Below are 13604 nucleotides of genomic sequence, written 5' to 3'. Positions count from 1 at the left end.
GGTTATAAACTCATCAAAATCATCTCTAACTATAGGGCCTAAAGCAAGTTTGGGCAGATTTAGCTCAATAAACCGGCCAAACCTATTTTTTGGCCTATCACTGAGCGTGGACGTGCCAAATTGAAACCTATCCGTGATACGAAAAACAAAATCAGAATGAGGAAAAGACCTATTACCATATCCGACTATCATCGCTGGCATAACCATAAAAAAGATCATTAAAAAAGCGTGAGCCGTTATTAAAACATTATAAAGTTGATGATCACCACCAAGAATTTGATCGCCGGGTCGTGCTAATTCCATACAAATCAGTACTGAGAAGCATGTGCCCATCACTCCAGCAATAGCACCGAAGATGAAATATAGAGTCCTTGTATCCTTGTGGTTAGTGGAGAACAGCCATCGTGTCGTAAAATTGAGATTATTTCTTTCTTTCCTTGTCAAAGATGGGCCGGAGCGGGGCTTCTCAGTACGCTAACACACCCAACAGTCCATATTCAAACTTACTTTTTTATTTTAGTTTATAAATTAATCAAATTCAATGGCTGAGATCAATAAAATCAAATGTAACGGTCCAAAAATAAATTAAATGGCTAAAACAGTTAAAAAATTATTTGGGGGTAGGTTTGGTGATTTTACATTACTTATTAGAATCTAAATATTTTTAAGTTAAAATGTTCATAAAAATAAATTAGGTTAATCTACATAAATTTTATTTTATAAAAATTACTGAAAAGAAAAACTAACATAAACTTAAATAATCTTTAACATTTTAAGCTAAACCATTGGAGAAGAAACATTGTTTTTAGATTAAACTCTAATAAGTCAAAAGTAGTTACATGGTTAATCAAAATGTAAATGATAAAAACTACATGCTGGTAACATATCAGGGTACTTATGTACGGCTTATTTTTCTCAGCTTAGTGTCTCTTGAATTAGATTTCGATTGGAAATTTTAGTCTAACTATTTAAATTTTGTATTCACCACATGTAAGTTGTTTTAAGGGTGTTTTTGTTATGTTATGTCAATTTGTGGTTGATCTGCAGCAGCAGTAAGTGTTATTTTGGTGGCTAAATCAAAAATTTATCTTTTGTTGGTTGTCCTTGATTTTCTATATCATACATATCCGCTTTGTGTTCGGATTTGTCTTGAAAATTATGTCGTATTGCATTGTTTTCATGACCTGTTCTTGGTTAATCTTTAATGTTAAGAGACTAAATTTGTTAATAAAATTAATAAACTAAATGATGTATCGTCAATAGAAATAAGCACGTTTATCAACGTTTAAATAATAATTTAATCATTAATTTTTATGTCATTTAATTTTTAAAATTTCTTTCTAGCATTACGCTAATTTTTATCAACCAAATTCATAAGCATGTTTACCAACAGCAGAAAAAACACGAAAATATCACAAGAAATTGAATACATATATTTTTTATGCGCCATTATTCTGGAGTGAAGAGAGTGTGAAGGCTTGAAACCTGAAACTGATTCTTGATGTTCGAAGTTGAAAAGACGTAAAAGCACACGCCAAACTGACACAAACTCGGGACACAAGACGTGGCCGAATGTCTCACCCTTGAAAGTAATAACTTAAACAAAAGTAGCCAACTTGCCCAACTCTTCTTCCAACTAGGATTCTCCATCTCCTCCTTTTTCTTTTTTTTATCCATTTCTATCTTCTCTTCTTATATTTTTTGTTTTATTTTTCTTTTTTTCATTAAAAAAATTAATATAAAATATTAACGTGATTTAATCGTAACCGTTTAAATAGAAATGAAGGAAAAAAAAAGGAAAAAAAAAAGGGAGGGTATCCTACTCCCTTCTTCCTCCCTCACTTTGTCCTTCAGTTCTCCCCATCTACTACAAACCCCACACACGCACTCACCTCCGTCCGTGCTAAGCTTTTCCGGTCCACCCTCCCTTTCCTTTTTTCCTTCCTCTCACTTTATTTTGTTACAAAGATCAAGTTTAAATTGTTATGATTTAAATGTCGAGCCTAATACGGCATGTTTGTAACTAGTTGTATTGTATGAGGTGGTTGAGTCCGGCTCTAGACGCATAGGGCACAAACCCTACTCGCTCCGCTATGGATAGGTAGCAAATATGATGATTAATGGGAGAGAGGGAAAGAGAAAGGGAAAGGAGATGGGACTAATTAAGCTAACCACCAAGGTAAGGTTGGCAATGAACAATTTTGGCAAATATGGAAACGACCCTACTTAAAACTTATATAAGTGGGGATTTAAGATTTCTTCGTAAAAATCCAAATCATGGCATAAGATTAGGCTTTTGCCAAACTTGTCTATTACTTAAACTCCTTATGTAGTTGTCTCAATATGATGTTGAAGACACGATTAGCATAATTTTTTTTAAAATGATGGTACATTACATAAATATCATTGATCATTGTCATTATTTAATAGTGAGGTTTGGATGGACATGAATTAGAGCAATTTGGTTGTCAATTAAACATGTTCATCATTCATTGGCTCCAAAATTACTTAGAAAAATTCTTTGTTAAGGCTGTCGCATACGAAATAAAATAAAATAAAAAATTGTCTTGGAACGCAAATATATCCCCTTGTTCCTTTTGTCTCTCATCACGTGTTCTTTTGTCTCATAAGAGCGAGAAGAGACTAAAAAATAGATGAATATACTTCCGTGACAAGCAAGTTCACTCCGTCGCATAAAACAACTTTCTCAGTATGATGATTGCTCTTGTATTTCTTCATTAGACCCAATAGTCTCAGTGTGAGATAGTTTCCTTGTACAATCCTATCTAAGAATTTCTCTTCTCCTTGCGCTTTTTCACATGTTATCCATTTGATCCAGTGCAACCCCAGCCACAATTCAAACTTGAATCTATAACCACAACTCTTTTAGTTGTATACATGCTTGCAAGTTGCAAAGCCAGCATTGGTTAGGTTTACGAGTCTGTGACCCAATTAAATTGTGTTCCCCTTCGCTGTGAATAGCAAGGCTGGAACTAATCTAAAACCAGATCTTGTGGAACCGGAAATGATCGATATTAAATGGTAACCCAGCTCAAAAGGAATAGGCCTTTTACATATTCCTTTTCAATTTCTTTACAAAAATAATTGCAAATGCATCATACTAAAATATATACAATCCTATTTTGTTTGTACCATACTTTAACAATCTCGAAACTATCGAGCACTGGCCAACTTCATACCTTTAGAGACCCACTGAAGGATTCGCGTTGAGGCACTTCTGTCGAAACACAAGAGTTTCTCTCCAACTAGGAAACCAATCACAATGCTACATTTGTCAACGTCATAATAAAACTCCTAAAATCTCACATCGACTGCCGACGAAAGTGTACGACTCTCCTCAACTATAAAAGGATATAATTCTCCTATAATTAATCCCTAATGCAATTATTGTAATTAATTCATTATTAAAATTCACTAATGATGATTATACTTAAACCACTATATCATGTACACTCTAGATTGACCCAAAAAAAAAAACCTTATCATAATCATTTGTGTAGATAAACTTGTGAGCTCGACAAATCCGATCCGGCGTTCATACTACGGAATAAAAGAATTCGAACCTATGCATGCCGGTTCACCAGTGCTATCAAGCATTCAAAATACACCGGGGTTGTAAATAGCCTAGCGCAACAATCATTTCATCCGCCGTACGTATTTTTTTTATTTTCCAATGAATTTACATCTTCTATTTTTTTGATGTAGTGAGTATTAGTCATTCCATTGCTTCGGGATAAACTAAAACATGTGGCCCTACTAAGAACGAACACGTTACATTCACATGGGACTAATTCAAACCCCACCTCTTTTTCTTCTGAAAAATGAAAGATCCTGTCTGCAAATCTGAAAGCTTTTTCTTTTCTGATATTATATAACCCGAAGACATTGACCAACCAACATGCTTTTGCATTTATTTTTATAAAATAAAAGATAAAAAACAACCGCAGGAGTGTGCATTTCTTGTATAATTGTTTGCATAATACATGATCGATATGGAACTATTGATCAAGTATGACACCAAAATAAATAAGGTGAAAATTTGAATGAGGAATTTGGAATCATAATTTTGATGTTTAAAGAACACAATCTGCCATTTTGTGCGCTATTTTAGGTTTAAATCCTTTCAGTAACTTATCAATTTAGTCTAGTAAAATTTCTCTTGCTTATAAATAAGATATTTTAAGTTTACGAGTACAGTACCGATGTACGTGTCATGGCATAAAAAATGCTTATTCTTCCTCTAGCTCTTTCCATATTTTGAAAAATGTGGACAAACAGTTTTGGGTATGCTCCAACTTTTTATGCCTCCTTTAGCTTTTTGATATACTTGTTTATTTGAAAAATCCAAGCGCTAACCCAAATTGAAATTGAAACCTTATGTTCTTGTTCCTTGTTTCTCAGTCTATCAAAATTCAGAAGAACCAATGTATCCTTTCCACAAACTTTTAAAGTGGTGGCTTTACTTTACAACAAATTTTCTTAAAGTGTAGGCCCTTAATTATCTCAACTTTGTTATGTTAGTCCACATATAATTAATTTAATAATTACAAATGATTATTTGATCATGATTACTGATCATAACCATATGGGACGATCATGCAAGGTGTGATTATTCTCATCTAGTGTTCTAATCGGTAATTACCATTGTTCAATACATTCATAAGACTCATAACCTGGCCCTCGGATTCCTTTTCAATTTTATTTTGTATTTTAGCTTATTTTCCAGGAAAGGCTGCCCAATTATTTATTTGCAGTGATGCCCAAATGTATGTTATATGCAACAGCCTTGAAGTTCACTTTGTATATTCAGTAAAAACGGGTTTTCTTTTTTAAGAAATGATAGAATATTACTTACAAAGATACATTTATAATAAGCTGTTTTTTTTTCTTTTTCCCAACATTTATAATAAGCTGTTAACTCACCAACAATAAACTACAGTGGACAATAATTTACTATCGGACTCATTGTAAATTTGTCTTATTATCTGTATATGTGAGTCAAATCCGAAATATCTTCTATTAAGTGAAGACTAAGTGCCGCTGACTGATCATTATAAGTCAAAAAAGCTGAGGACAGTTTCATTTTTAAATGTACGGGTGCAAGGTAAAATGATGAAAAGAGAACACAAATGTTAACCTTGGCTTCTTTATGGAGTAAGAAGTTTGTACCACATTACCTTTTTGGATCCAAATTATACTGTAAAATAATATAAAGATAGCAGCCGAGTGGGGTTCATATGTGCAAAGCAGAGAACAAAATCGGAGCCAAAACCGAGGTTGAGCAAATATGGTCCTGGTAAACAAAGTTGAAAAGTAAAATTTGGCAAGCACTAAGAGTGAAGTGAAGAATTTGGGGAACAAAACAAGGGATGTAAAGCAAAGGCAATGAAGTTTTATGTGCAAAGATTATAATGCATGTGCTAAAAGCTTCTTTGGAGTCTGGGATTGAGGGATTTAGGGGATGATTTTGAGTTGAGTATGAACAAAGTTTGCAGAACACCAACCCAAACAAGACCATTCAGATTTGGAGCATTTGGTCTCAGTCCAAAATCTACAGCTCAATGTTTTTAAAGCCCGAATCATTTAGGCCCATGTTTTTATAGACTCAAAGGATTTAGGGAATTGTTTCCACACATTGGAGAAAATTCTCTGTATTTGAGATTTGATATTTCAAGTTGATCATGCATTATATAGAAAGTGAGTGAAGATGACCGTGCATGCTTGATTCAAATACCATCAGCATGACAATATAATCCTAGGTACATGTAAGTTTTTCTCCATTATATCATCTCCAAGAGTAGACTTCATTTTATCTATCATATTACAAGGCTTTTTTTTTTTTTTTTTTTTTGTCGAATTACAAGGTTTGTCTTTTGAAACATTGATATCTATTCCAAAGAGGCACAATATTTGGATAAACGATGAATCAATTCTAATTAGTTATCAAACTCATGATTCATACAAGTCGAACTTAAGACTTTCCGAAATATCATAAGACCCTATTGCTAGTTGCTTTCAAACTCCAATTTTAGTTTCACTTACACAACTTTCTACCCTCTAATTTTGTTGTTTTAGAACAGTCAAGGCCTTGCAACTTCAAGTAGCGTGAACCTAATTAACAACACACACCCCCCAGCAGATCTCTATCCAATGCCTCATTGGTTCACCTCTCATCCGAAATACCAAATAAATAAGATAAGGTGATAACTGATAAGCACACGTGGCACAAACCCAATTACTGGTTACTCCTACAAACACATTCTCTCTCTCCCTCCACCCCCAACCATGGCCTCACCAACACTCCTAACTCCCACCTCTAAACTCAAATCTCTTCCACCAATCAAGTCCACCAAATCCACCGCCACCGCCACCGCCACCCCCACAATCCCACAAGCTCGACGCCGCGAATTCTTATCGCTCGTGGCGGCAGCAGCTGCAGCAACTCTGTCCTCGCCAGCATGGCTCTTCCCGCTAACACCAGCTGCATTTGCCGCTTCGGACGAGGAGTACGTAAAAGAAACAGAGGAGGTGATAAACAAGGTCAAAACCACCATTAACATGGACAGGAACGACCCCAATGTGGCTTCTGCGGTGGCGGAGCTCAGAGAAACATCAAACTCATGGGTGGCCAAGTACAGGAGGGAGAAGACTCTGCTCAGTAGGGTTTCTTTTAGAGACATTTACTCCGCAATCAATGCGGTTTCAGGGCATTATGTCAGTTTTGGACCGACTGCTCCGCTTCCGGCAAAGAGAAAGGCGAGGATTTTGGAAGAGGTGGAAACTGCAGAGAAGGCATTGTTGAGGGGCAGATAAATTTATAAGGAGATTACTGGTAACTGATCAGTATTCAATGGAGAGATGAGAGAGTGAGAAAATTTTAATTTTCTTTTTCTTTTTGTATTATTACTAAAATTAGTATCTTGAACTGTTTTATTGTTTACATTTTGTTTGTTAATCTTGAGGTTACAGAGTGAGATTACTGGCAGGGTTTTTACTATCATCAAAACCCTCCATGATATATTAACATCTCTACAACATGCTTATTACTTTAACTAGAAATTGAATATGACGAAATTATTGTGCGGTATTGAACCATTGCTACGTGATATATTATATGTTAGAAGTTTATTTAACTTTCTTGGTAGCTAAAATTCATTACTACGTTTGTACCATATACCCATGGGGAAGGTTCAATGAAGAGGTTGCATATATTTTCGATCGTTCTGTTTTATGTTCCCACATTGTGTACTGCAATACAAAAATTTGGATAAAAGTTGGAATGTATTTTTGATCAAAGACGCATAGATCCATCATGTGATAACTGGTGTATATGATGATCCTTTTTTTTTCAGACCTTCGGTATGAGTTTTCAATTTTGAGTAGGCTTTTTGACTTTTCAAATTGTTAGGATACACACAATTTTAAATCATTTTTCAAAGAACTTATAGTTCAATTGGTTAAAAACATTTATTTCTAGGTCTCAAGTTTGATTCTCCTTTGTCTGGAAATTTCGTGTAAATTTCCAAAAGCTTGTCAGAACGAAATTACAAGAAAATTTTTAATTCCGAAACCCTTGGATTGCCATAGTTCTAATCCGAAAAATCCAGGCCCGATCCTATAAGGCCCAATAATAGGCCTTATTGCTAAATATATTTCGATCAAACAATCTTCACCACCTTCTGAACAAAAGCCCAAAATGCAATTTAATTGGGTATATATTTCCTTCTTGTTCGACAATCAAGTGACTGTAAGAACATGTCGTTTCTTTCCTTTGGTTCAACGAAAAAAAGAGTGAACAACATGCTTCATTATGTGCCAAGATCTTTGCTAAATTTTCCAAGGAGGCCAATGTGGAGCCTAAAATCATCCTAAAAATCCTAAAAACAACATGTGGATTTTTGCTCAAGAAAGACAAGATTACCCTCATTAAATGGGCAGACTTCTCAGATACTCAGCTTAGCACTTGTGTTAGCTCATCACCCGTGAAGGTCCAAGCAGCTGAATAAGACTGCCCACACAGCTCACATGCCCTTGGCAAGGAAGAGCCAAAGCATTAAAGATAAGCATTAATTATCGAAATCCTATATTTAATACATTCTCAATTGAAGATTGACTTCATTCAAGTAAGTAATTCCTATTTAAATCAATTAGAGATATTTACTCCATTATCTCAACATATTATTGCCTATTTAATATCTTGAGAATATTTTTCCATAAACCTTGGCCTATAGGAATACCTCCATCTCTACCAAATTTCGGTAAGCTTTTGTTATCCCTAAAAGCCCTCTTACACTTACTCTTTTCAGATAACTTAGGCATCGAAGATTCATCGTGGACACGTGAGGTTTAGGTATTTGATCAAAGGTGTTGATTATTTTGCAGGTGCATTTTCGTAAGATGGCGGAAATTTGCAAAAACAAAAAGCTAGAGGCAAATTTTGTTGGATGTGCAATTAAAACAACACAAAATGTTCTAAGATCACAGCTAAATGAATATGTCAATGTGCATGTATATAAAATTGACATTAACCTGTAATCGAAGACATGGTGCTAGGGTTTGAGAAGGATGTCTTCTCCACTCACCACCAAGAATGTTCACGCAAATGAATAGGGTTTTTTGCTTCAATATGGAAGCGGTGCAGTGAACGCAGAAACAAACCTAATATATATAGCTAGGGTTTCCTACTAATCCGCCTATGGGAGTAGTTAGGGTTTTCCATAACTCTAGGATGTCAATTAGATTTCTTGTCATGATAACTAATAGAAGTCTTCCTTAATTAGGTCTCCTCTTGTTGCATAGTATTAAGACTCCATATCATAATCATATCAAGATTACCTCACAATTTCACCGAAAGTGAATCTCTAAAAGAGGCTGCTTATCGTCCAAGTAACCAGTTAATATTCATTAAACTCACATAAGTCTTACAACTTTGGGTACATAAAAATAAAAAAAATAAAAAATAAAAAATATATTTTATTTTGCTTACCTTTTGCTTACCTTCTCGGTGGTCTCTCCTTGTTAACATTTTGCTTACCTTCTAGTCTTTGTACATAGGGTCTATCCTTGTTAACAATTTGCTTACCCTCAAATCGTACGGCCATGCAGAAGATGTAGTCTCAACTAATTAGCAGCATGGTTGGCAACCGTTAAACATTTCACAATTGACGGGGTCCAATTTTAATTCAATAGCTTATCCACAAGCTTTCGAAAACAATCCGAAAAATACATTATTCTGTGGGCATTTTTTCGCGAGAATTCCCATTCATCTTATGCAAGTGAATGAGTTTAGCCCTTGACTATCTGTAATGTGTATGAAACTATGAATCTTTAGAGTTGCGTGGCCTTTTTTTTTTTCCTAATAATTAGGTTGGAACTGTAGCTTCCTTTAACTTCACGTAACTAAAAGGAGCAGCATGATGATGTTTAGGAAGACCTAATTCTGGACCAGATCCATGTTGTACGTGAAGATAGAGAATTTAAATGAGATAACCTTCATTGACTTCTTCATATATAGACTTGTTTATAGTTTTTTGTGGAATCTTGACGCCGCCTGCATTTAGCTTCACACAGATTGCATATATATCTTAACGGTATCATTTGGCTACGCACGTTAGTAAAGATTCAAGATTACGGGCGCCAATTTTTTTTTTTTTTTTTTCTACACTCACTCATTTGACTATTAAAGTTGGCGTATCTGATATTTAATTTCTTATATGCAGTTCAGAGGTTAAGCATAAGAAGAAGAGAAAAATAGGCAATACTAGTCTACTGCTAGAAACCCTGCAAGTTTAAAATTGTGCTCGTTGCCACTTAATATTACGGTATAGTGATATTACTCTTTACTTGCAGGTGAGAGGTCTTAGGTTCGCTTATCACCAAATGCAAGTATGAACCATATTATTACTAGTCCATTGTGAGGGTTAGCCCAATTCCCCACTCATTTAGTGTAGATAATATCGTTTGTTAAAAAAAAAAAATGCTCATTGCCACTTAGACACTGTTGAACCATGTATAATATTCTGTAGGCACCAAATTAGCACGACATCACTTGGTGTTGCTTAACGCATATATAACCTCTTTTGATCTTTAGGTACTAAACATTTGGGCTTAGTTAATGAGCATAAGGGGCGAAATTAGACCATTTAAGGCTATTAGCCAGCTAGTAAATCAAGATTTGAAAAGAAGGGGTTGTTTGAAGGCATATACATGTTTCGGAGAAGTCAATGATAAACAAGTGAATTAATTAAGGCCATTTTAAGATAGACATATGAATTAATTAGAGGTGGTGGAGTCAATTAAGGCACAAATATGACCAATTCAATTTCATTTCCCATCTTCTTCCCCGTGAATACAGAAGACTTCAAAATCGCCTTCGATTGCGGGGACAAATTTGATATTTTTTTACTGGTATTGAAAAGGCATGCTTATAAAATATTATGCGGGCATCAACCTTGAATGAAAAGCATATTCTTGAAGAGTGAGAGTACAACTTGAAAAAGAACAAGATAACAACAAAATTGAAGTTACTCAGTACTACGGTTTGGTGGTATTCATTTTCGCTTATAAGTGAGAGGTCTTATATTCGAATTTCATGGATGTTGAATTCGATACCAAATTAGGCTGACCATTGTGTGGCTTAGCTGAACTCTCCCTCTCTAATATAAAAATATCGATGTACGGAAAAAAAAATAAATGAAAAACACATATCTAAGCTCCCTTGGTATAGCTAATTATATCCATCTTCTATCTCTCCATAGTATATATCTCTTAATTGCTTATACCATGTGCTAAACTTTTGGATGCTAATCCAACAGTTATTATATATAATGCTACATTACCATTTATTTTTCACCATAATTTTATACCATCTTAAATGACATCTTTAGTGAACAGCCACATCTATTAAAAATTATATTTGTGGCACCTGAGGTGGATAATGTGAGAAGTGTAGTGAACACAGCATCAAGGTCATCAATGGCGACTGTGTAATTAAGAGAGAAGAAGAAAGCTGAGAGTGAAAGAGATACAAAAAGAGAGAAAGAGAGAGAATTCTTTGATATATTTCTTTTCCTTGCTTTAATACAAGCGTATCATCTCCTTTTATACTTGTTACATTACTTACTCCTTAAGCAATCTATTTCTCAACAATCTTAACTAACTTTAACAACCATACTGCCTAATCTATTGACACATGGTAGTATCTTAACCCGTGCTCAAGGCTTGATCTTTGTCATCCTTACATCCCCCTTCAATCTCATACTTGTTCGAACCAAGCATGAGATTGGAACAATGTTCTTGGAATAGTGAAATAAACAAGCCTTTAGTTAGAACATTAGCAAACTGCTCCTTGGAAGATACATGTTGCACGGCTAAATCACCTCTAATCACCCATTCTCTTACAAAATGATAGTCTATCTCAATGTGATTGACTCAAGAGTGGAACACCAGATTGGAGGACAAAGCTATGGCACTAATATTGTCACACAACAGTAATGGAGGATCATAAAAAGGCACAAGAAGTTCATATAATAATTGTCGGATCCATGATAATTCTGTAGTTGCTATAGCCAATGCTCGATATTCAGCTTCTATGAAGGATCTGGAGACTGTATGTTGCTTCTTGGAAGCCCAAGAAATAGGACTAGAAGTCTAGAACCATAGTACACAATGTATCCAGATGTTGACATTCGATCATTGGGATCGTCTGCCCAATCTGCATCATTATAAGCTTGCAGAGATGGTTTTCCAGGTTGAAAAGTAATACCATAATGAATTGTACCACTGAGATACTTGAGAATCCTCTTGACAGTTACAACATGTGAATGCATAGGCCGATGCATGAACTGACAACATTGATTGGTTGCAAAGGCAATATCAGGCCTGGTAAAGGTCAAATACTGCAAGGCACCAACAATACTTTGATATTGATCTGGACTATGATATGGATCACCATCATCCTTTAAGAGCCTGTGATATAGAAGGCAATGTGTATCACAGGGTTTTGAGTTACTCATGTCCACTTTAGCTAGCAAATCTCAAATGTACTTCTGCTGAGAAACAAATAAGCCATATGAATGATATGAAATCTGCAACCCCAGAAAATAGTTTAACTGACCTAAATCCTTCATATCAAAGGCCTTGGTTAACTCCATGATTATTGTAACAATATCTGACGAACTACTCCCAGTGAGAATTATGTCATCAACATAAAGTAACAAGACTACAATGCCACGAGAGGTGTGTTTAACAAACAAAAAAGGATCTACAAGTGATGCCTGAAACCCCAGTCTTGGTAGAAAGCTAGTGAACTTTTCCTTCCAGGCTCTTGGAGCCTATTTAAGACCATACAAGGATTTATTTAACTTACAGACAAAATCAGAAGGATGTTGAGAACTAGCAAACCCAGGTGGTTGTGACATGTAGACCTCCTCAGCCAAATCACCATTTAAGAAGGCATTCTTAACATCCAGTTGCCTTAAAGACCAATTGAATTGAGCTGCAAGTGCTAAAATAAGTCTAATAGTAGCTTCACAACAGGACTGAATGTTTCACTATAGTCAATGCCCCCTCTTGATTATACCCTTTAGCAACTAGCCGAGCCTTATACCTAGCTATAGATCTATCTGGATGTTTCTTGATTCTATAAACCTATTTGCAACCAACCAAGTTCTTTCCAGATGGAAGAGGAACTAAATCCCAAGTACGTTGAGTATGTAAGGCACCAATTTCATCTTGAATAGCTATTTGCCATTCTGCAATCTTACTAGCAGCTTTAAATGATGAAAGTTCTGCAACTGAACTCTCAACATTGGACACAGAAGCTATAAAAGCTTTCTTTTTGATAATGCCACTTTTAGACCGAGTTTGCATTGGATGTAAGCTCACAGAAGGCACGGGAAGAACAATCGTGAGATCTTCTGGTTGAAAATCAGGATCCACAGGGACTAGAGACTGTGTAGATGTTAATGAATCAGATATAGTAGGGTGTAGTGAACTCAAAGACTCTGAAGCACTAGATATAGGTTATGGGATATGGAGGGTTGATGAAGATAACTCTAAAGCTCGAATTGGGGCGGTCAAGGACTCAGAGGCACTAGTTGGTTCATGAAAAAACTCTGAAGCTCTAGTTGGTTGAGTTAATGGTAAAGATGCATGAGATGAAGATGTGACATGAGAAACAACAACATTTTGACTTGTGACTAGTGGTGCAATAGATGGTGGTGTGAAAAATACAAAAATAGAACACTGCAAAGGTTTAACAAGTAAGAGTTTGTAAGGAAATGTAGTCTCATCAAAAACAACATGTCGAGAAATTTTGGTTTGAAGTTTATTGGTATTATAAGGCTTTAACAGTGGATAACAGCTACATCCAAAGACTTTTAAATGTGTCAAAACAAGAGGTTTATCAAAGAGACAAGTGTGTGGAGATTTCATAGACAATGTAGAACAAGGCATTCTATTAATCAAATAGACAGAAGTTGCACATGCATGAAACCAGAACTAAGGAGGTAATTGTGCATAGTGTTAATGCAATTTCAACAATGTGTCTGTGCTTTCTTTCAGGTGTATTAGGACATGAATTT

The 13604-nt window shown here is 35.3% G+C and overlaps 1 protein-coding gene across 1 annotated transcript; it reads left to right on the top strand.

The window, feature by feature from the left end:
- Positions 1 to 6219: 6219 nt before the first annotated feature.
- On the top strand, positions 6220 to 7108 carry LOC137707903 (photosystem II repair protein PSB27-H1, chloroplastic). Its single transcript, XM_068446846.2, has one exon. It carries the CDS (start codon positions 6307 to 6309, stop codon positions 6832 to 6834), a length of 528 nt encoding a protein of 175 aa, XP_068302947.1. The 5' UTR covers positions 6220 to 6306; the 3' UTR covers positions 6835 to 7108.
- Positions 7109 to 13604: the final 6496 nt, after the last annotated feature.

Source organism: Pyrus communis, chromosome 17 (genome assembly GCF_041283825.1).
Source record: "Pyrus communis isolate YQ-2024b chromosome 17, ASM4128382v1, whole genome shotgun sequence".
NCBI classification, from domain to species: domain Eukaryota; kingdom Viridiplantae; phylum Streptophyta; class Magnoliopsida; order Rosales; family Rosaceae; genus Pyrus; species Pyrus communis.
Note: the sequence above shows the minus strand (reverse complement) of the source record. Positions and strands in the feature narration are given on the sequence as shown.

Bases quoted from the DNA above. Each gene is read 5' to 3' on its own strand.
- LOC137707903 (XM_068446846.2), top strand. From the start codon at position 6,307: ATGGCCTCACCAACACTCCTAACTCCCACCTCTAAACTCAAATCTCTT.